This window comes from Notolepis coatsorum, assembly GCF_963971535.1.
Source record: "Notolepis coatsorum genome assembly, contig: SCAFFOLD_2089, whole genome shotgun sequence".
NCBI lineage: Eukaryota > Metazoa > Chordata > Actinopteri > Aulopiformes > Paralepididae > Notolepis > Notolepis coatsorum.
In genome coordinates this window covers 1-25000 of record NW_028174525.1, presented here as the reverse complement: position 1 = coordinate 25000, position 25000 = coordinate 1, and the positions used below count along the sequence as shown (strand labels likewise).

The following is a 25000-nucleotide window of genomic DNA, read 5'->3' as shown; positions in this document are numbered from 1 at the left end:
TACCATCTTCAGCTTGTCACAGTTAGGTAAATAATAAGAACTAATAATTAAAAACAAAAAGAAATAACCACTGGACTACTGCTCACTAGCTAAGTAATACATTCGTAATGTATGTTTAAATGATGATTTGCTATTTAATTGATGTATGTGTTCTGGGCAGCTATTCCAATGTGTGTGTCTAGGGCAGAGGAGCTGTCCACTTTCAATGGGCCGCTGGGTGGTGCTGAAATGTGTGCACAACTGAGTGAGCTATTAGGCTAGATACAAATGAAGTAGCAAGCTTGTTTGTGTCTAATCACTTAGTAGAACTTGGTATCAACTCCACTGGTACAGATGTTACAGCTTTCATTCACAGGCCTTGATATCAGACAACAACACATTCCCATCAGAAAAAATCAAATGGGTACGTAATGACAATGTTAAATGAATAGACTGCGGCTACATTGATCCGTCAATGAACGGATAGAAAATTGACAGAAGGCATTCGATTCCGTCAGAAAGACATGTGAGCACATGCCCAAAGTGTCATAGCAACAGCGTGACAATGACATTGATTGACACATACAGACAAATCAATGTTGAATTCATATGCACGATGCACTGTTGATGTTTTTCTATTGGTGAAAGCAGCAACAGCTTTGACGACAACATTACCTATGCAAATCTGGTTAAAGTGAAAGTTCTTCTGTATTGTCTACTGTAATGTCTAAAAAACTGTAATAAAAACACATTGACTAAAAAAAATAAATTTATTTGATTTGATTTGATTTAGTACCTCAAAGTTACATTTGGTTGTGTGTGTGTTTTCATACAGTCTTGAAATACAAGCATTTGCATAGTTAGCCAAGATTTACTCATGACACTTTTAGAATATGACTAATCCCATATCACAAACTGTAGCTGAAAAGACCTGGACATTTTAGTGCCCGGAACTGACCCCAAACCATCTATGTTGGACTCACACCCAAAGGGCTGCGATTCAGAGCAGTGTGTGGGGATGGCTGCTATAATAAGTTGCCTTCTTCTAGCCTAGCCTATTTTTACTGCATTTCTGTCTATTTTTCTGTCTATTTTCTTACTGTTTTGAAAATGATTTACATCTATTTTATTCTGAAATAGACAGGTACTTCATTATTCCACATCAGGCCGTGAAGAAGCGGGTAATCTAGTCCACATGTGTAATGATATTCTGTCAATTTAATTAAACATCCATATTTTTATTATCTGCATTGCTTTGACCCTTTTCTTACTCTCTGCACTGCTTTTATTCTGTACATTTTATGCAAATTCTATGCCTATGTCTATTTTATGTCTATTCTATGTCCATTTTATGTCTATTTTATGTCTATTTTACAGCTGTGAAGCACTTTGGGCTATAATTCTTGTATAAAAGGTGCTATACAAATGTATTATTATTATTTTCTATATTTGATGGGCTTGCCAGTGATGCATACAACCACGTGACCATGTTGTAAGCGTGATACTTGTTGTCTATGGTCCTTGTATGTCCTCACAGTCTATAGTACTTATGTGTACGTACCTCTGTATCGGTGGTTGTCGTTGTGTTTTCCTTAGCTCCTACTCATGCGTGCAGGATAGCATCCATACGCGATAACTAGGTTAACTAAATTAGGGCGAAATGCTAACATGTTAGGGTTAGCTAAAATAACGTTAGGCAATAGAGCTGTGCTTCGAAAATGTTATGCGAATGGAGTTGACTCCCAGTGCAGAAATAGCCCTCTTTGGTGTTTTACCAGGCCCGGGTCATCAAAGGGTTAGGAGAAGAACAATAGATAACATTGCCATTGCATCACTATTAGCACTCCATGTGGAAAGCCCAACAGAGAATCCACCGTACACCTAAAATGTCATTAAGTCCCACAAAACAATTGGTTGAGTGGCGTTGCTCTCTGCTTCGTTAGCATCTATTCGATTTTGTTCATGCAAATGTCTTGGGGTGCTAGTGTTTGTGACATGCATGCTTTTGAGAATAATTAGTTGTTAGCAAGGCCCCGTTCCCCGTACCTGGATAACTGAGTTAGCCGGATAACTTTCGGTGAAGTCTGACTTAAGCCGGACTTTCCGGTTCCCCGAATCTGGATTGTCCAAATCACCATGACAACAGATCCAAAAGTTTGAGCCTGGTCGAAAGCAGGGTTTAAGTTCAAGTTAGCCGGATGAACCATCGCCACGCCCCCGCAAAGAAGTGACAGCGCGTTTCCTAAAATTATTCCCACAGTCTAGGATCTGCATTATACCATTCTGAATTACGTTTTTGTGCTCCATTCTTCCAGAGGGGTCTTTTGAAATGTAAAATAGACCCAAAATGCTGATACTAAATTCACTTTGTCCTAAATAATGCACGTTATATACCGTGGCGCTCGGTGCAACAACAACAAAATAAAGAATATTCTAAACACGGGTCTCTCGTTCATTAATGTATAAACAATGAATTTATCCCATCTGGCACAGTGGCGCAGCGGTAGTGCTCAATCCTGGCAACCCGGCGACCGGTGTTCGAAACCCCGTGTTTCCAATATAATTTTTTGGAATATAATATTAATGATTATACGCAAAGGTAGCCTAGTTTTAAGTTAAAATATTATAAATCTACATGCATTGAGGATGTCATTCTTTATATAGCTCTCAACGTGCACCAAATTGAATTATTCCTATATTGCAAAAAGAAGGAAGAGACTAGGTTTCGAACCCCGGTCGTCTGCGTGAAAGTCAAAAGAAGAACCCGTTACACCACAGTGGAGATAAGTAAAAGATCGACCATACATCAATCAATGGGCAAGAGAGCCGTATCGTTATTCTGTATAACAGTTTAACTAATTATTTTCGCTAGCAAGATCTCATTTGATTATTCAATCCAGCAGGCAAGTTTAAAGAAATATAATCTGATTGATTGAGGTAATGAGGGACTTAAAATTAGCCTATAGATAACGCATTTAACTTGTCGGCGAGGCGATTGAGCCGTACTGCAATATGTTAATAAAGTTTTAAATCAATTAATCAATCAATGCCGCTAGAGAATCAGGATCTCTGCTATCGATACGTGCTGGCTTTTCAAATGAAGCGGCCGCGCGCACTAATCCTGGGTCTCAAGTCTGGTTTGAGTTAACGAGACAGAATCCACCTTCGAGGAACAGGAAAATCCCGGCTTCAATCATCTCGTTAACTGAATCTGGATAATGGGACTCTCGATCGACTTAGTTGAACCAGGTACGGGGAACAGGGCCCAGGTTAAACTTCTCAAAGTCAAGCCGATAAACAACAATGAAATTCTTTCACAGTACTTTTTCTTCTCTGGTAGAATTCTTGAGGGCTGTAAGTGCGACTTGAGTCCCCATCTCTGAGACAGTATACACAAGGTATGTTTGTTTTTTTAAGGTAATGTTAGCTAGTTAGTACCTGTTCTTAGAGCAGGTTGGTGCACATATCCATAGGGGTGGGCACTTTTGTTCTTCGCTCAGGGGCATTTACTGGCAGCATGGGCCACAGTCTGCACAAGGGATCGAACCATCAACCAGGTAGCCCCTAACCTGACACCTCACATACAGAGAGATCCATTTGGAGGGTTTATTCGGGGGGCTGGATTCAGTGATATCAGTGTGTGTTACCCCCTGGACCACTGACCATAGACACTGACCTGGTGATCTTATCCGTGCAGGACATGGTGATTAGCTGCTCCCCCTGTAGGACGCCATCCCACGTCTGGGCAGGCCCCCGGCACCGGACTGGGACGGTCCCCTCGCCCGACTCGATCTTGGTCCGCAGGTGGCTGTGGTGCTTCCTCATCAGGTGTCTGCTGTTCTGCACTGCCGACGCAAGAGACACACCCAGAATAATGAGCGGCTCAGTCGGGTCCACTGTTTATAATGTTTCACCAGAGAGCAATTAACCCTTTCACTACAACACCACCCCTTTCACTGCGTCAATGCAGAAGGTTAACCCTTTCACTGCCACACGACCAAAGGGTTAACCCTCTCACTGCGACAATACATAAGGTTAACCCTTTCACTACCACACCACCCCTTTCACTGCGTCAATACATACGGTTAACCCTTTCACTGCCACACCACCCCTTTCACTGCGTCAATACAGAAGGTTAACCCTTTCACTGCCACACGACCAAAGGGTTAACCCTCTCACTGTGACAATACATAAGGTTAACCCTTTCACTACCACACCGCCAAAGGGTTAACCCTCTCACTGCGACAATACATAAGGTTAACCCTTTCACTGACACACGACACAGGGTTAACCCTTTCACAACCACACGGCAGAAGGTTAACCCTTTCACTACCACACTACTACTACTGTTGGTTAACCGTCTGAGGTTAACTGAGGACTTAACCGCTTCTGTCGTGTGGTGGTGAAAGGGTTAAATACTTTGTTAATACACGTTATTGTGTAATTACAGATCTTTTTCGTGTACCCATTAGCGGGCATTCGTTTGTAATTAGGGGGCCTGTCATTCCACGATTACCTGACATTGCCGCAAAGACAATAATGATACATTATTTACATTTTGGATACAGTATAGGTCAGGACTACAATATTGAATTATCTTTCACCTTGTGAAAATAAAAATGCACATACAGTATATTCATTTAGGGGGTCATGTTGCATCCTTTATTCATCATCGGTCATTTAACCAATCAAAACAATCGATCCGGTTAAATTGTTCAATGGCCAAAAGTACAAGATACTTGTACTGTCAAAGTACATGATATAACCCAGCTACTACACTGGGCTGCTGTTATGAATATGAATCAAGACTGCAAACCACCCACATGGTACCGTAGACAGTCTACATGTGGCTAAACCACCCACAGGGTACCAGAGACAGTCTACATGTGGCTAAACCACCCCCATGGTACCAGAGACAGTCTACATGTGGCTAAACCACCCACATGGTACCAGAGACAGTCTACATGTGGCTAAACCACCCACAGGGTACCAGAGACAGTCTACATGTGGCTAAACCACCCACAGGGTACCAGAGACAGTCTACATGTGGCTAAACCACCCACATGGTACCAGAGACAGTCTACATGTGGCTAAACCACCCACATGGTACCAGAGACAGTCTACATGTGGCTAAACCACCCACAGGGTACCAGAGACAGTCTACATGTGGCTAAACCACCCACAGGGTACCAGAGACAGTCTACATGTGGCTAAACCACCCACACGGTACCAGAGACAGTCTACATGTGGCTACACCACCCACATGGTACCAGAGACAGTCTACATGTGGCTAAACCACCCACATGGTACCAGAGACAGTCTACATGTGGCTAAACCACCCACAGGGTACCAGAGACAGTCTACATGTGGCTAAACCACCCACACGGTACCAGAGACAGTCTACATGTGGCTACACCACCCACATGGTACCAGAGACAGTCTACAGTGGCTAAACCACCCACAGGGTACCAGAGACAGTCTACATGTGGCTAAACCACCCACAGGGTACCAGAGACAGTCTACATGTGGCTAAACCACCCACATGGTACCAGAGACAGTCTACATGTTGCTAAACCACCCACAGGGTACCAGAGACAGTCTACATGTGGCTAAACCACCCACAGGGTACCAGAGACAGTCTACATGGAGCTAAACCACCCACACGGTACCAGAGACAGTCTACATGTGGCTAAACCACCCACATGGTACTAGAGACAGTCTACATGTGGCTAAACCACCCACCTGGTACCAGAGACAGTCTACATGGAGCACAGCAGGAGTAATGAATGTGGAAATCTGAAACACTAAAGATGGCGGCAACAACAAAACAAACGTGCTAAAAAACACACATATTTAGAGGAAATATTCAAAAGTGATGTGATTTTATGTTAATCATGATCTCTGCCAAAAGGCTAGGAATCACTCAAATGAGTGGTTGCCATGGTAACTTAGGACTCTGGCAATCTAAGTGGAAAAAAAGCCTTTTTTCTATCTTAAAACCTTTATTTTTTACCAAATTAACCATTCTGTGTTGTCAGTAATTTACCAGTGACTTCAAATATGAAAGATATAGGGGTCAAAGGTCTTGAGTGAACCAACTTCTCTTCAGACAGACTGATAGTACTCTTCTCCATGTCCCCTGTAATATCTGGAGATATCTGTTACAGTGATATCTGGAGATATATGTTACTGTAATATCTGGAGATATATGTTACAGTGATATCTGGAGATATATGTTACTGTAATATCTGGAGATATATGTTACTGTAATATCTGGATATATCTGTTACAGTAATATCTGGAGATATATGTCACTGTAATATCTGGAGATATATGTTACTGTAATATCTGGATATATCTGTTACAGTAATATCTGGAGATATATGTCACTGTAATATCTGGATATATCTGTTACTGTAATATCTGGAGATATCTGGTACTATAATATCTGGAGATATTATATGTTAGTGTAATATCTGGATATATCTGTTACTGTAATATCTGGAGATATCTGGTACTATAATATCTGGAGATATTATATGTTAGTGTAATATGATATGTTACTGTATGTATCTGTGTACATATAGTGGTATGTAAATAGGAACCATGTGCCTAAAAAAGGCCTTCTGTTTTATACATTATATAATATTTAATAAATATTTTATTTGATTTGATTATATCATTATTATACGGTGTATTACTCTCTCTTATGTTATCAATATACAGCATAAGTGCATTTAGAATATCATGACTTGCAAGTTGTTACTGATGGCTTTCTGTTTCCGCGCTCTCCACTCAGCAATGGTTGAGAAATAACACTGATATCATTATTATGGATATTATGGATGTTATGGGCATCTGATGATGATGACACAGCAGTGTTGAGAAACAGAAAAGCAGTATTATAACTCCGCCTGCCACGGCACACCACTGTTCTAATCTGTGGAAGTGGACCGATGAACATTTCAAATGTTTCATTGCAAAATGTGATTATAGAAACCACAAATGTTCTTTCCCTCTCTGTCTCTGTGTATCTCTCTGTCTCTCTGTCTATCTATGTCTCTCTGTCTCTCTGTGTCTTTACCTGCCAGCATCTGTGAGTCTTTTTTTCCCGTTTGTTCTTTCGTTAACTAAAGCCTTAAAGCAGCGGGTTTCAGAATATCTGCAAGCCGGAGATGATGGCTTTTATAAACCTTAGTTTAAGGCTGGTGAGATAACCAAGAGGAGTGGAGAGAGAGAGAGAGAGAGAGAGAGAGAGAGAGAGAGAGAGAGAGAGAGAGAGAGGGAGATAGAGAGAGCACCACTGAGAGAGAGAGTGAGAGAGAGAGATAGAGAGAGAGAGGAGGAAGGAGGATGAAGAAGAGGAAGAGAGGTTTAGAGGACAAAGATATTTAGATATATATTTAGAAGGAGGGAGAGAGAGAGGGAGAACGAGGTAGAGAGAGAGAGTACGAAGGAGAAGAGAGAGGGTAAGAGGATGAAAAAGAGATTAATTTGTGTTAAACACGTGCATGTAAAAAAAAACATCGCTGCTTGCACATCTGGGAGAATCCATCTGTTTCTCACTCAGATGAACCTCCCTGAAGTGAAGGTGAAAACAGGGCGTTAGAAAAGTAAAAAAAAAGCAGAGACAGGCTTTAGTTTCCTCACGGTCGGTGGTGATCTCGTAGGGCGAGTGGAGACGCCCGTCCCCGCAGGGCGAGGCGCTGAGGTACATGTGGAAGTGGACGTTGTCTCGCAACCGGTAGCCGCTCTCCTTGTGCCGCACGAATATAGACTCCTCCCAGTCCTCCCGCCTTTTACTTTAGGTAGAGAGAGGGAGAGAGAGAGAGAGAGAGAGGCAGAGAGAGATAGAGGCAGAGAGAGAGGGGGGAGAGAGAGAGAGGGAGATAGAGGGAGAGAGATGGAGAGATAGAGGCAGAGAGAGAGGGGGAGAGAGAGAGGGGGAGAGAGAGAGGGGGGGAGAGAAGGGGGGGGAGAGAGGGAGAGAGAGAGATAGAGGCAGAGAGATAGGGGGAGAGGGAGAGAGAGAGAGATAGAGGCAGAGAGAGAGGGGGAGAGAGAGGCAGAGAGAGAGAGGGGGGGGGAGAGAGAGATAGAGGCAGAGAGAGAGGGGGAGAGAGAGGCAGAGAGAGAGGGGGGGAGGGAGGGATAGAGAGAGAGAAAGAGAGAGAGAGAGAGAGACAGGGAGGGAGAGAGAGAGGGAGAGAGAGAGGGAGAGAGAGAGAGAGAGAGGGAGAGAGGCAGAGGGAGAGAGAAAAGAAAAGACAGATGAATTAGAAACACCACACAGTTATATCAAAGAGGCTGGATTAATAGGAAGAGGGAAGACGTCATTAGCGACACCGACTTGTGCAATAAGCAGTCGACGGCTTAAATATCAAGAATGTCAATTTCGTTGTTGAGAATAAAATATTCTCTCAATTAAGATGTCATAACTAGTCAAGTCGTTTACCTTTGTTGTTTGTAAATCATACCAAAAAAGGTGAAATACAGTCATCAGTTTACATCTCATTCCATTAATGAGTCTCAGCTCAGATCTGCTTATTTTGTTGGTGATGGAAGTACAGTAGCTATAGGGAGTTCCTTTCATGTCTCTAATTCTATCTCAGACAGGCTTCGGGTACATGCCTACTGTATACCCAGTCTTGCGGTCTGACGAAGACTGAGCACCCATCGTCTGGGATGCTTTGAACACATGTGTACCGTGGTCATAGACTCTTTACCCCACCGTATTGTACCACATGTGTCAGATATTCATGATTTACTATGTTTTACTCACAATCTTTGGTAGATCATATTTAAAAAATATATATAATCTTGTCAAAAGATTTATAAACGTATTTCCCATATGGGTAACTGCACTATACTTGATGGACACACATCCCTCCCCCCCCCACACACACAACCACCATTTGATAGTGTATTGTTCTGTTGTGAAGCACTTTGAGCTGCAATTTCTGTATGAAAGGTGCTATACAAATAAAGTTTATTATTATTATTATTATTATTATTATTATTATTATTATTATTATTATTATTATTATTATTATTATTATTATTATTATTATTATTATTATTATTATTATTGTTGATTTCCCCCTCTAAGAAACACGCACACAACTTATGTTCCACCCGTGCATCACAATGCGGTGCGCAGCTGCACTCCTTACACACAGAGCGCTCTCCTCCGTCTCGCGTGTCCTTTCACGGAGCAGAAACGTGGCAGTCGTGGCATTTTCTCTGGACGTTTCGTTGTGACTTATCTCCCATGAGCCCCATTCTGCTCGGCCGCAAGCGCTATGTTCCCCGCGAGCATCCGTCACGCTAAGACAGGAAGTCAGTGCGGCGTATGCAAATAATGACATTCAACGACTCCTACTGACTAATCTGATGAATCAGCTTCGCTGTGGCGAGTTCCCCTAGAAGGTGAAAAACACGACGACAGAAAAAAAACAACAACATGACATATAGCGGTGCGACTGAGGCGCTCGCACAAGTCCACGCTTGTCAGGTGATCTTTCTCGTTTGTGTGGAAATCTAATAATGATTTATTCTTTTCTTTTGAGTCTGTCGGTGGGAACACGGTTTTCCTTGGTTGAAGTGGATACAGTGAAAAGGAGCAGATCAATGTTGTTGCATGAGGCCAAACTAAATGGGTAAACACACCCCCGGAAAATATAAAAGATTTGAAAAAGAAAAGAAAACAGCAGGAGGCTTAGATACAAGCACTAAGGCCCTGGAATTCAAGTGTGTTGCAGTATGTTTAGCGGATATGAGAAACGGAACACATATGGCCACTTGATTACTGAACAATGAGCATGATGGGCAGCTTCCTGGATTCAAACCCCAGCAGTGGTTAGCACTGTTGCCTCACAACAAGAAGGTTCTAGGTTCAAACCCCAGCAGTGGTTAGCACTGTTGCCTCACAGCAAGAAGGTCCTGGGTTCAAACCCCAGCAGTGGTTAGCACTGTTGCCTCACAGCAAGAAGGTTCTAGGTTCAAACCCCAGCAGTGGTTAGCACTGTTGCCTCACAGCAAGAATGTCCTGGGTTCAAACCCCAGCAGTGGTTAGCACTGTTGCCTCACAGCGAGAAGGTCCTGGATTCAAACCCCAGCAGTGGTTAGCACTGTTGCCTCACAGCGAGAAGGTCCTGGGTTCAAACCCCAGCAGTGGTTAGCACTGTTGCCTCACAGCGAGAAGGTCCTGGGTTCAAACCCCAGCAGTGGTTAGCACTGTTGCCTCACAGCGAGAAGGTCTTGGGTTCAAACCCCAGCAGCGGTTAGCACTGTTGCCTCACAGCGAGAAGGTCCTGGGTTCAAACCCCAGCAGTGGTTAGCACTGTTGCCTCACAGCGAGAAGGTCCTGGGTTTAAACCCCAGCAGTGGTTAGCACTGTTGCCTCACAACAAGAAGGTTCTAGATTCAAACCCCAGCAGTGGTTAGCACTGTTGCCTCACAGCGAGAAAGTCCTGGGTTCAAACCCCAGCAGTGGTTAGCACTGTTGCCTCACAGCGAGAAGGTCTTGGGTTCAAACCCCAGCAGCGGTTAGCACTGTTGCCTCACAGCGAGAAGGTCCTGGGTTCAAACCCCAGCAGTGGTTAGCACTGTTGCCTCACAGCGAGAAGGTCCTGGGTTCAAACCCCAGCAGTGGTTAGCACTGTTGCCTCACAACAAGAAGGTTCTAGATTCAAACCCCAGCAGTGGTTAGCACTGTTGCCTCACAGCGAGAAGGTCCTGGGTTCAAACCCCAGCAGTGGTTAGCACTGTTGCCTCACAGCGAGAAGGTCCTGGGTTCAAACCCCAGCAGTGGTTAGCACTGTTGCCTCACAGCGAGAAGGTCCTGGGTTCAAACCCCAGCAGTGGTTAGCACTGTTGCCTCACAGCGAGAAGGTCATGGGTTCAAACCCCAGCAGTGGTTAGCACTGTTGCCTCACAGCAAGAAGGTCCTGGGTTCAAACCCCAGCAGTGGTTCGCACTGTTGCCTCACAGCAAGAGGGTCCTGGGTTCAAACCCCAGCAGTGGTTAGCACTGTTCCCTCACAGCGAGGAGGTCCTGGGTTCAAACCCCAGCAGTGGTTAGCACTGTTGCCTCACTGCGAGAAGGTCCTGGGTTCAAACCCCAGCTGTGGTTAGCACTGTTGCCTCACAGCGAGAAGGTCCTGGGTTCAAACCCCAGCTGTGGTTAGCACTGTTGCCTCACAGCGAGAAGGTCCTGGGTTCAAACCCCAGCAGTGGTTAGCACTGTTGCCTCACAGCAAGAAGGTCCTGGGTTCAAACCCCAGCAGTGGTTAGCACTGTTGCCTCACAACAAGAAGGTCCTGGGTTCAAATCCCAGCAGTGGTTAGCACTGTTGCCTCACAGCGAGAAGGTCCTGGGTTCAAACCCCAGCAGTGGTTAGCACTGTTGCCTCACAGCAAGAGGGTCCTGGGTTCAAACCCCAGCAAAGGTTAGCACTGTTGCCTCACAGCAAGAGGGTCCTGGGTTCAAACCCCAGCAGTGGTTAGCACTGTTGCCTCACAGCGAGAAGGTCCTGGGTTCAAACCCCAGCAGTGGTTAGCACTGTTGCCTCACAACGAGAAGGTCCTGGGTTCAAACCCCAGCAGTGGTTAGCACTGTTGCCTCACAGCGAGAAGGTTATAGGTTCAAACCCCAGCAGTGGTTAGCACTGTTGCCTCACAGCGAGAAGGTCCTGGGTTCAAACACCAGCAGCGGTTAGCACTGTTGCCTCACAGCGAGAAGGTCCTGGGTTCAAACCCTAGCAGTGGTTAGCACTGTTGCCTCACAGCGAGAAGGTCCTGGGTTCAAACCCCAGCAGTGGTTAGCACTGTTGCCTCACAGCGAGAGGGTCCTGAGTTCAAACCCCAGCAGTGGTTAGCACTGCTGCCTCACAACAAGAAGGTTCTAGGTTCAAACCCCAGCAGTGGTTAGCACTGTTGCCTCACAGCAAGAGGGTCCTGGGTTCAAACCCCAGCAGTGGTTAACACTGTTGCCTCACAGCAAGAAGGTCCTGAGTTCAAACCCCAGCAGTGGTTAGCACTGTTGCCTCACAGCGAGAGGGTCCTGAGTTCAAACCCCAGCAGTGGTTAGCACTGTTGCCTCACAGCAAGAGGGTCCTGGGTTCAAACCCCAGCAGTGGTTAACACTGTTGCCTCACAGCGAGAATGTCCTGGGTTCAAACCCCAGCAGTGGTTAGCACTGTTGCCTCACAGCAAGAAGGTCCTGGGTTCAAACCCCAGCAGTGGTTAGCACTGTTGCCTCACAGCAAGAAGGTCCTGGGTTCAAACCCCAGCAGTGGTTAGCACTGTTGCCTCACAACGAGAAGGTCTTGGGTTCAAACCCCAGCAGTGGTTAGCACTGTTGCCTCACAACGAGAAGGTCCTGGGTTCAAACCCCAGCAGTGGTTAGCACTGTTGCCTCACAGCAAGAAGGTCCTGGGTTCAAACCCCAGCAGTGGTTAGCACTGTTGCCTCACAGCGAGAAGGTCCTGGGTTCAAACCCCAGCAGTGGTTAGCACTGTTGCCTCACAGCGAGAGGGTCCTGGGTTCAAACCCCAGCAGTGGTTAGCACTGTTGCCTCACAACGAGAAGGTCCTGGGTTCAAACCCCAGCAGCGGTTAGCACTGTTGCCTCACAGCGAGAAGGTCCTGGGTTCAAACCCCAGCAGTGGTTAGCACTGTTGCCTCACAGCGAGAAGGTCCTGGGTTCAAACCCCAGCAGTGGTTAGCACTGTTGCCTCACAACAAGAAGGTTCTAGATTCAAACCCCAGCAGTGGTTAGCACTGTTGCCTCACAGCAGGAAGGTCCTGGGTTCAAACCCCAGCAGTGGTTAGCACTGTTGCCTCACAGCGAGAAGGTCCTGGGTTCAAACCCCAGCAGTGGTTAGCACTGTTGCCTCACAGCAAGAGGGTCCTGGGTTCAAACCCCAGCAGTGGTTAGCACTGTTGCCTCACAGCGAGAAGGTCCTGGGTTCAAACCCCAGCAGTGGTTAGCACTGTTGCCTCACAACGAGAAGGTCCTGGGTTCAAACCCCAGCAGTGGTTAGCACTGTTGCCTCACAGCGAGAAGGTTATAGGTTCAAACCCCAGCAGTGGTTAGCACTGTTGCCTCACAGCGAGAAGGTCCTGGGTTCAAACACCAGCAGCGGTTAGCACTGTTGCCTCACAGCGAGAAGGTCCTGGGTTCAAACCCTAGCAGTGGTTAGCACTGTTGCCTCACAGCGAGAAGGTCCTGGGTTCAAACCCCAGCAGTGGTTAGCACTGTTGCCTCACAGCGAGAGGGTCCTGAGTTCAAACCCCAGCAGTGGTTAGCACTGTTGCCTCACAGCAAGAGGGTCCTGGGTTCAAACCCCAGCAGTGGTTAACACTGTTGCCTCACAGCGAGAATGTCCTGGGTTCAAACCCCAGCAGTGGTTAGCACTGTTGCCTCACAGCAAGAAGGTCCTGGGTTCAAACCCCAGCAGTGGTTAGCACTGTTGCCTCACAGCAAGAAGGTCCTGGGTTCAAACCCCAGCAGTGGTTAGCACTGTTGCCTCACAACGAGAAGGTCTTGGGTTCAAACCCCAGCAGTGGTTAGCACTGTTGCCTCACAACGAGAAGGTCCTGGGTTTAAACCCCAGCAGTGGTTAGCACTGTTGCCTCACAGCAAGAAGGTCCTGGGTTCAAACCCCAGCAGTGGTTAGCACTGTTGCCTCACAGCGAGAAGGTCCTGGGTTCAAACCCCAGCAGTGGTTAGCACTGTTGCCTCACAGCGAGAGGGTCCTGGGTTCAAACCCCAGCAGTGGTTAGCACTGTTGCCTCACAACGAGAAGGTCCTGGGTTCAAACCCCAGCAGCGGTTAGCACTGTTGCCTCACAGCGAGAAGGTCCTGGGTTCAAACCCCAGCAGTGGTTAGCACTGTTGCCTCACAGCGAGAAGGTCCTGGGTTCAAACCCCAGCAGTGGTTAGCACTGTTGCCTCACAACAAGAAGGTTCTAGATTCAAACCCCAGCAGTGGTTAGCACTGTTGCCTCACAGCGAGAAGGTCCTGGGTTCAAACCCCAGCAGTGGTTAGCACTGTTGCCTCACAGCGAGAAGGTCCTGGGTTCAAACCCCAGCAGTGGTTAGCACTATTGCCTCACAGCAAGGAGGTCCTGGGTTCAAACCCCAGCAGTGGTTAGCACTGTTGCCTCACAACAAGAAGGTCCTGGGTTCAAACCCCAGCAGTGGTTAGCACTGTTGCCTCACAGCAAGAAGGTCCTGGGTTCAAACCCCAGCAGTGGTTAGCACTGTTGCCTCACAACAAGAAGGTCCTGGGTTCAAACCCCAGTAGTGGTTAGCAATGTTGCCTCACAACAAGAAGGTCCTGGGTTCAAACCCCAGCAGTGGTTAGCACTGTTGCCTCACAGCGTGAAGGTCCTGGGTTCAAACCCCAGCAGCGGTTAGCACTGTTGCCTCACAGCGAGAAGGTCCTGGGTTCAAACCCCAGCAGTGGTTAGCACTGTTGCCTCACAGCGAGAGGGTCCTGAGTTTGCATGTTTTCTCCATATTTGTGTGGGTTTCCTCCGGGTACTCCAGTTTCCTCCCACATCAAAAGACATGCATGTTAGGTTTCCTGCCATTGCCCTTGACCAAGGTACTGGCATTACAACTGGCACTGCTCCTAAAACAGTTAGAATGGGTCAAATTCAGAGGACCAATTTCCCCAAGGGGATTAATAAAGGTACAACTTAACTTAACAGCCGCTAGTGTGCTAAGCACTGCTTATTACTGAACAGCCTCTGGTGTGTTAAGCACTGTTGTTTCCGTCGTGCTGATTGTAAACTGAGAGTAGATTTAGTTACTGGAAAGTTCACAAGTTACCGGACATCAACAATGTGCGTTCCTGGCACCTGCTGGCCACAAGTGGCCGGTACCGTCTCATACATTTCCCATGAGCCTCTTTGCTCTGTTGCCTCCATGTTCTTTCATTTTTTTTACATGCTTGGTTTCTTGGTGGTCAAGGTGGCTGCATATTTGTTTAACATTGTTGCAAAAAATATCTTGCATTCTGTACGCAAGAAACTATCGCGTCTTGTTTGTTCTAAGCTAGCTCTATTGGGCTTTGTAAGTAAATACAAAGCTTGTTATAAACAAAGTACAGTATATAACAAATCACTGCGGATTCAGTGGTTAATTATTGCAAGTTTGCATTGCGTTTTCCAATGGATCAACAGAAAGCTCAGAGAGACCCAAAGGCTGGAATACATACACATTGCACTCCTGTGCAAAATGGAATATGACTCTGATATTTTGAGCTCCGAGCCTCGACATTTTGCCTTTATCCTATTTTCACACTAGCGCTCGTTTCCCTATGCTTTTGCTTTCTCTCTTGTTGTTGTTGTTGTTGTTGTTGTTGTTGTTGTTGTTGTTCTTAGCTCTATTCTATTTAAATCTTTCAAAAAATTTCTTATGTACCCCAGTTTCTATTGCATGTACATATTTGTGTTTTATTACACGTATATGTACATACATACCAACTATTTCGCCTGTTTTATTCTCCACCCATCGATCATCCATAGCAACACTACTATTACCGACATCCAAGTAGGGGGATCCCCCCCTTGAACGGCCCTTCTAAGGTTTCTCTCCTCCACATTGCCTGTGGTGCTTTTTTCCTATTGCTAGGTTTTTAGTGAGTTTTTCCTTACCTTCGCGTGGGGTATGTCTGGGAGTGTTGCATTTATTTATTTTACATTTATTTTGGATTTCATGATGGTTTTTTGTTTTGTTCTTGATTTATTGTGATGTTTCTTCTTGCCTTGTTTAAAGAAGACTTGTCCGACCCATGGGGACATTGACTTGTGATTGCGGGCTTTACAAATAAATTTGAATTGATTTGATTCTGGTGGGGTGAAAACACAAGCTGCTGCTGAAATACAGTACAAAATGACCCTTTTCTCTCGAAAGTCTCCTTTTAGATCCTCCAGCAGAGCTGTTCTTTTCCGGTAATAGCACCTTAATGACTTAATGACCTTCCCAGAAAACCACAGAAGAAGGCGCCATTACCAGAAATAACTCGGCTGAGGTTAATCCCTACAGAAGGTTAACCCTTTCACTACCACACTACAGACGGTTAACCTTCTGTAGTGTGGTTGTGAAAGGTTAACCTTCTGTAGTGTGGTTGTGAAAGGTTAACCTTCTGTAGTGTGGTTGTGAAAGGTTAACCTTCTGTAGTGTGGTAGTGAAAGGTTATCCGTCTGTAGTGTGGTAGTGAAAGGTTAACCTTCTGTAGTGTGGTAGTGAAAGGTTAACCTTCTGTAGTGTGGTTGTGAAAGGTTAACCTTCTGTAGTGTGGTAGTGAAAGGTTAACCGTCTGTAGTGTGGTTGTGAAAGGTTAACCTTCTGTAGTGTGGTTGTGAAAGGTTAACCTTCTGTAGTGTGGTTGTGAAAGGTTAACCGTCTGTAGTGTGGTTGTGAAAGGTTAACCTTCTGTAGTGTGGTTGTGAAAGGTTAACCTTCTGTAGTGTGGTTGTGAAAGGTTAACCTTCTGTAGTGGGGTAGTGAAAGGTTAACCGTCTGTAGTGTGGTTGTGAAAGGTTAACCATCTGTAGTGTGGTAGTGAAAGGTTAACCTTCTGTAGTGTGGTAGTGAAAGGTTAACCTTCTGTAGTGTGGTAGTGAACGGGTTAACATTGGGAGCGGGAGTAAGCAGTACAAAGATGTAACTGCATTTACGTATTTTGTAAAAAAAATAACGATATATTCGCTTATTTCTATTCAATATAATTTTGATAGTTGACAGGCCAAACCGTAGGAAATTCAATCCAATTGAATTTCACATAAATGGACGGTAGGCAGGAAGTGATGTGTGTGTGTGAATGCTTTGTCCGATTTGCATCACAATATGTTTGTCCTACCGAAGAGGCCTGTGAAGTTTTATGTTATTTGGCTCAATGGTGGCGCTGCTCTCACAAAACTAAGCACATTAACTCAACAGCTAGAGGCCAACCATGATGACTTTTGAACTTTAGTACTGATGTGATGTCCTACTAATATGATATTCTACTGATGTGATGTCCTACTAATATGATATTCTACTGATGTGATAGCCTACTGATGTGATATCCTACTGATGTGATATCCTACTGATGTGATATAGTACTGATATGATGTCCTCTACTGATGTGATGACCTACTGATGTGATGACCTACTGATGTGATATCCTACTGATGTGATATCCTACTGATGTGATATAGTACTGATATGATGTCCTCTACTGATGTGATGACCTACTGATGTGATGACCTACTGATGTGATATCCTACTGATGTGATATCCTACTGATGTGATATCCTACTGATGTGATATAGTACTGATGTGATATAGTACTGATATGATGTCCTCTACTGATGTGATGACCTACTGATCACTGACACCATTCTTTGCGTTCCAAGTTCCATGATACCCGAGTTTACGAGTTGTGACGTATCAGTGACCTACTGTATTATTTATGAGCATGGAGTATCATGAGATCATCAGAAATATGATATTGACTGGGATTATACTGGGATTCCTAAAAGATAACCACATCACCTTTAACACAAAATAAATGTTGAATAATCTGTCAGAATCTTCTTCCTTGGATCTAATTGGTCCTGATGTTCGGACCTAACTGGCCCACCCACGTCTATTTTTTTACCAACGGATTTCCAGTTCTGCGTTCGCGTTCTGTGATCTGATTGGCCACTGACGTTTCTGGTGCGATCTGATTGGCCACTGACGTTTCTGGTCATGTGACATGTGCGCCCAATCGCGTGACGCCTGTGTCTTTGCCCATTTCCGCCTCGAACGGCATGCAAACGACCTAACGCCTAGTTTATGTAAGGGATAATGTATAGCTACGAGGTCATTGTCGCAAAATAATTGACCGACACGGAGTTTAGAACACAGAGGCGCCTCGCCGAGGTGTTTTAAACGTCAGTGAAGGTCAATTATTTTGCGACAATGACCGAGTATAGCTATACATTATCCCGCTTATTACATGGCTAACTTACTAACAATATACCTAATTCATTTTACACCATCGACAAGACAAGATCAAATGCAGACGCAGTTGTTCTGTGGCTCTGTCAGCCCAAATAAAGTGATTATTATTATCGCCGGCAGCCGGCAGGTGTGTCTGATTGCACTGAAACAGTGTGTGTCAGTGGGCTTGATTGCTCCAGCTGCGAAAAACAATAATCACCGGTGATTATCGAAAAATAATTCACCGCTGTCAGGGGCTATTGACCAATCACAATCAAGCATTTCGGCGAATGTTAAAACGCCATGTAATAACACTGGTTAAGCTTAGGCGACTCTTTCGAAGTTGGTTAAGGTTAGAGTTGGGAATCAGGGCTGGTGTTCTATCGCCCTGCTCTAAGACAAACTCTAACCTTAACCAACTTCGAAAGAGTGCCTAAGCTTAACCGGTGAAAGAAACAGGCGTCACACGATTGGCCGCACATGTCACACGACCAGAAACGTCAGTGGCCAATCAGATTGCAGAACGCGCACCTGGAAATCCGTTGGTAAAAGTATTGACGTGGCCCACCCGAATGCCATAGACCACTGCACTTCCGCGTTACATTGAGCTCATGGGAGAGAGAGCGGGAGGAGAATCGAATTGGATGAGAGCCTTGACATTAAGTGGTTGTAGCTACGGCTGTGGGGGTGCTGGAGACATGATCCAATATATTTTTATACACCTGAGTCTCCTGAACACGGAGATACCAATCCCAAGTCGATCGGCACTTTCTCGGCCGAGCTATAGTCACTTTTTCGCACCTACTCCTTGTTACGACCCCTTCCACTCTGTCCGCCTATTATCTGTATCTATCGTGTTGACAGGTACTGGAGGTGGTCGTGGCTGGAGCGCTAATCAGCACAATGGGAAACACCTGGGCCCGGTGTTCCCAGCATGCTCCCTGTTAAAACACTCGCAGAGCTTAGTTGCCGGGCGCTCTCCGTATGGGACGCCGTTAGTATAGTTTGGTGCTTGTGATTTCGGTTTGCATTATACAACACGACACCTATACACTTTACAATGCATTACACTACTGATATCACCGACTTCATACGCCACTGTTAGTTTAGTTTTGTTAGTTATTCCTTTTATGTCTTTATTTATTAAATAAATCCTTTGTTAATTGACTTTGGTTGTCTGCGTCTCACCTCCCCCTCCTCCCCCTCCTCCCCCTCCTCCCTCCCCCCTCCTCCCCCCCCCCCCCTGACTATAAAGGAGTCCTTCCCTCGTCATCCTTGGTTCTATTTCCTGATAACCTATAGAATGGGACCCACACGGCTAATAAATCGTTTTAACCGGATCCATTTGACTGAGTAAGTTATTCATGATATTCGTTAATCCACAACACTTCCAACGGGATTGGACACAGATCCGGTCTGATCCGGTCTGATCCGTTACCTGGTGAAGAGCTCCAGCTGAGAGTAGAGGAAGCGGAGCAGCGCCCTCCTGGCCGTCACCTCTGCGTGGCAGTCGTTCACCACCTGGCCCTGGTCGCTGAGGTACTCCCCGTTGATGCACTTGGTGCCCGTCGATAGGGCCACCACCTGGGCCTGCCTCAGATCCAGGCCTGTTGGACACACACACACACACACACACACACACACACGCACACACACGCACACGCACACACGCACACACGCGCACACGCACACACACACACACACACACACGCACACACACACACACACACACACGCACATGCACGCGCACACACACACACACACACACACACGCGCACAAGGAGGATTGAGTTAGTCACCTTTATTTGTATAATCAAAAATCACATTACATGTCTCAATGGGCCCCACAATGAAAGATAAAGGAATATGATATGATATGATAATTATGATACATTTATTTATATTGCGCCCCTCAACCAATATAGTTACATCGGCCCGGGGCGCATCCCGGGAAAGAAAGAGAAACAAAAAAGACAGAAACAATACGAAAACAGAAAAAAACATGCAGTCCAACCAAGTAGATCGAGAACAGACAGACATAATACACCAATACACCATAATAAACGAACTCATGGATTGTTTATGGCGAAAAGGTGGGTTTTGAGCAATATCTTATCCGATCTTATATCTTATCTTATAAACACTCCTTGACCTAAGTCTCAGTGAAGATCAGGAAAAACCTTTAAAGGAACACACTGACTTGATGGGAAATGCACCTACCGTCTTCTCCAGAGTCAGACAAGAAGATAGATACCAATTTCATCCGTGCGTTCACTATCCGGCTGCAAGCTAGCCTGGCTTAGCACAAATGAATGGAAGCGGATACGGATCAGCTAGCCTAGCTGTCGGCCCAAAACACCAGAGTTTTAAGCTAGGCTAGCTGATTCGCATCCGCTTCCATTCAAGTGCTAAGCTAGTTTAGCTTGCAACCGGATAGCTTTCCACTGAGCGCACAGAGAGGAAATTGGTATCTATCTTCTTGTCTGAACTCTGGAGCGCATTTCCCATAATGTTGGCGTGTTCCTTTAGTAGGGAAAAAAGGGAAGAAATCCCCAACAGCGTGCAATGGGTACCAGCAAATCTGTAGAGAAATGCAGTGAAGGAATAATAATACTATTATTATTGATTATAATAAACAATACAAGGAAAATCCTCAATAGGTGTAACAAGTAAGCAGAAACAACAGGGCATCAAAAGAGATGAGAAAACAGGATGACTGACAGGTGAGCCTGATTCCTATTGGACACAGAGCACTGTCTTTTCCTTGTGAAGATTAGGGACAGTAGCGGTGCATGCGATAGACTGACTGACAGCAAGAGGAGAGAGAGAGAGAGGCAGGCTCAGTCAGTACGCTCAGCCCCATGCCATCCTCTCCTCCGCTCTGCTCCCCGCCGCCCACAGATCTCTCCCATCACCTCGCTCTGAATAGTCAGGGTCCGCTGACTCCTGGCTTCTGGACCTGCGGGCAGCAACACATGAGCTTTTATCTGCCTCCGTCCAGATGGCACAGCCCCGACGCCACCGCATGACGGGGAGGGCAGGAAGGAGTCATGATGTGGGGGAAAGGGGAGGGGAGGGGGGGGGGATAAGGAGGGGAGCCGGGTGAGGGAAGGGGCAAAAGATAGAGAGGAGGGAGGAGAGGAGGGGAGAGGGAGGAGAAGAGAGGAGAGGAGAGGGAGAGAGGAGAGGAGAGGAGGAGAGGAGAGGAGAGGAGAGGGAGAGGGAGAGGAGAGGAGAGGAGAGGAGAGGAGAGGAGAGGAGAGGAGAGGAGAAGAGGGAGGGAGGAGATGAGAAGGGGGAGGAAAGTGAGGAGAGGGTGGGAGAAGAGGGGTAAGGAGAGGAGAGGGGAGGAGAGGAGGGAAGGAGGAGAGGAAGGGGAGAAGATAGAGGGGAGGGAGGAGAGGAGAGGAGAGGAGAGGAGAGTTAGGAGAGGAGAGGAGAGGAGAGGAGAGGAGAGGGAGAGGAGAGGAGAGGAGAGGAGAGGAGAGGAGAGGAGAGGAGAGGAGAGGAGAGGAGAGGAGAGGAGAGGAGGGAGGAGAAGAGAGGAGAGGAGATGAGATGAGAGGGAGGAGAGTGAGGAGAGGTGGGAGAGAAGAGGGGAGAGGAGAGGGGGGATATGAGGGAGAGGAGAAGAGAGGATGTGCGGGAGAGGGGAGGAGAGAGGATAGGAGGGGGATGGGAGAAAGGGAGAGGAGATAAAAGAGGATCGAATAGGAGAGGGGAGTGAAGGAGAGGAGAGGAGAGTAGAGGAGGGGATTAGAAGGAGAGGTACAGGGGAAGAAGTGCGGGTTTGGCCCCCCTAGCAATAAGTTGAGCTCTTACTGAGGTACTGTAGGTTCTTACAGCTACTGCAACGCTCTGTCACCTCCCTCTAACAAGCCAGCCACCTTCTGCCAGGGTGGGAAGTATTTCACAAGGGTGCCCCCTGTAAAGTGATCCAGCTCGCTCTGCTCAGAGTGTGCTTCCATTTGAACAACACTCAGGAGCCAATGTAACAGTGACACTTCTACAAAGTGTTAGGGACAAATATAATTAAAAGCGGACAATGTGTCGTTTTTTCTATTAATTATAATTAAGTATACAGAACAAATGACAACCACACCCGCGTTTTTAACACTCATTTTCGCCTTCAAAGGGTGCAACCAGCTTATAGTCTGCCTACGCCGGAAGTGGATGCGACACAATCGTTTCTTCACACGTGGAACGTGGGGTATATTCTGCAACAATGGAAAACAAATACGCAGCCTCTTCGACTATAGCAAGAAACCAAGAATTCCCTCTACAGAATGCAAATAAAAAAGAAGAAAGCACAAAGATGCGACCGTGGTTAGGGTTAGGGTCAGAGGTCGAGTAACTACCCATTACTCTATAAACATGTTCTTATTAAAAGATGTCTTGCTTTCAGCTTGTCACCATGTTTGTACTGAAAACACGATCAAAGATACTGGAATACTATATATATATTAATATCCCTGCAGGCTATGAATACTATAATAAACCTGCAGGCTATGTATACTATATATAGTCCACCCTAAGTCACTCAGGTCTGGTAGCCAAAACCTCCTCGCCATCCCACGCACCAGCGCTGTCAACCATGGGGCTTTTTTCCGCACTGGGCTGGGCCACGCTGGTGGAATCAGCCGCCAGGATCCATCAGGGCCTCAGACTCCCTTGCTGCCTTCAAAACAGCCTTGAGACTCATTTCCATCTGTCTTCCACTAAGGATTGTTCTGCTGCTCCTACTGTATGTTTGTATGTTTTTACTCTTAACCTTGTATTTTCTCTTTTGCTGTAAAGCACCTTGAGATCTTGTTTGAGTTTAAAGTGTGCTATGGTATAAATTAAATTTATTATTATTTATTTTATTACCTGCAGGCTATATATATATATGTAACGGAGGTACCGCAGTATATCCACAGTCACGGGTACAAGTAGTGACGTGGCTGTGGATGGTAAGCGGTACTGCAAGTAAACCTCACTCCCCAGAGGCATCCAGACCCGGAAGCAAGAAGTGAATTCACTTCTTGCTTAGTGGTCTGTGATGCCGCCCGAGGTGCGGGCGTCCGGGGTTCAACTCCCACTCAGGGCGATCCCTTAACAGGGGTCGAATCGACTTATACACAACGCCGTCAAGATCACACCGGTCACATATACTATATATAATCTACCTGCAGGCTATGTATACTATATACACTGACACTGGTCAGCTCTCCATTCCCCGAACCAGACTGCAGACCTTTGGGGACAGAGCTTTCAGCGTGGCAGCTCCCACCCTCTGGAACTCCCTCCCTGCAAACTCTGCACCGCCCCAACTCTGGACTCATTCAAAAACTCCTTAAAACCCACCTCTTCAACTCGGCCTTTAACCCTTTGAATGTTGTGTCTGTCCACCATGTTTGTTAATTTAGTTCCCCCCCCCCCCCCCCCCCCCTATGTAAAGCGACCTTGGGTTTTATGAAAGGCGCTATATAAAACAAAGTTATTATTATTATTATTATTATTATTATTATTATTATTATTATTATTATTATTATTATTATTATTATTATTATTATTATTATTATTATTATTATTATTATTATATATACAGGCTATGAATACTATATATAATAAACCTGCAGGCTATGTATACTACTGTATAATATACCTGCAGGCTATTAATACTATATATAATATACTGTAGGCTATGAATACTCTATATAATATACCTGCAGGCTAGTAATACTATATATAATATACCTGTAGGCTATGAATACTATATATACTATACGTACAGGCTATGAATAATATATATATATAATATACCTGCAGGCTATGAATATATACCTTCAGGCTATGAATACTCTAATATACCTGCAGGCCTAAGAATACTATTACAATTGACCTGCTCAGCACTAAAACAAATAAACACCAAGGTACTATTCTAAACAATAAATAAAGAAAACATCTAGTATCTCAAACATTACTTTGACGTATCATAACCATCATTCTGCCGCTTTGTGCCGCACCAAAGAAACATTCCCATTGTGAACTAAACCGCAGATTCCTCCTCGGTGATGCCTCCAAAATGCAACAGACTCTCCCAATTGGATTCGCTCCCGTCCGCCTCCTCTGCCCTCTCTGTTCCACTTTGCGATTGTTTAGATCAATTTTGCGGCGGGGAATTTCTGCCACACCGCCTCGCCGTGAAATCGTCGGCTAGGTTCTCTCGCCGTTTCGCCAGGAGTGAAGGAAGAAGAGAGAGAGAGAGATGGAGAGAGATAGAGAGAGAGAGAGAGTAGGTAGAGACCCCTCCCCAACCCCTCCTACCCAACCCCCCCCCACCCAACCCACCCAACCTCCTCCAATGTACAGTTTTTACGTCAAATGTATATACTCCCTTTCTGGACTCTTTTCGTATCACAAACAGTACTGTATTTGCAAATCTGGTATGTCATAAATGTATAGATGTAGCAGTACTGTCTATCTGTAGGTCATGTATGTCATAAATGTCCTGATGAATTGAAAATGGGGGACCCTGATGTAAACAAGACGAAAGTCTTTCTCTGGTCTGCATCCCCTTAACAATTGTGTGTATTGAGCCGTACTGTATTGTACCCATTCTGCAATCTGAGAGAGAGAGAGAGAGAGAGAGGTGAGAGAGAGAGAGAGAGAGAGAGAGAGAGAGAGAGAGGAGAGGAGATGAGAGAGAGGAGAGAGAGAGAGAGAGAGAGAGAGAGAGACACCCGCGGGCCCGGTCTGTTTTTTAAACCAGGTATAATCATCAGCTGCATCACACTTGAAAAAAAATTGGTTCTGAGAGAGAGAGAGGATCAAGGTGGAACACAGACCGAGCCCGCCGGCGCTGTTCACACCGCAGCACACATCTGTTGATTACTGGCAAATCAAGAGTGTCAGAACCGCGGGTAACAATGCTGTCAGAAACCATACACATCACAGACCATGACTCCAATCTGTTCACTATGGCAACCGGCACAATACTGTCCAGTGAACCAATAGAGAGGCTACGGCCCCGCCATCAAAGTATTGACAAGGGATC

The 25000-nt window shown here is 45.7% G+C and overlaps 1 protein-coding gene across 1 annotated transcript; it reads right to left on the bottom strand.

Moving 5' to 3' along the window:
• Positions 1-3655: 3655 nt before the first annotated feature.
• On the bottom strand, positions 3656-19568 carry LOC311247538 (double-stranded RNA-specific editase B2-like; the record flags this gene model as incomplete). The annotated part of the gene is made up of 3 exons (XM_084338578.1): positions 3656-3824; positions 7630-7781; positions 19400-19568. Coding segments are annotated over 3 exons (490 nt in total), but the record flags the coding sequence as incomplete, so codon positions are not given.
• Between the last annotated feature and the right edge of the window lie 5432 nt (positions 19569-25000).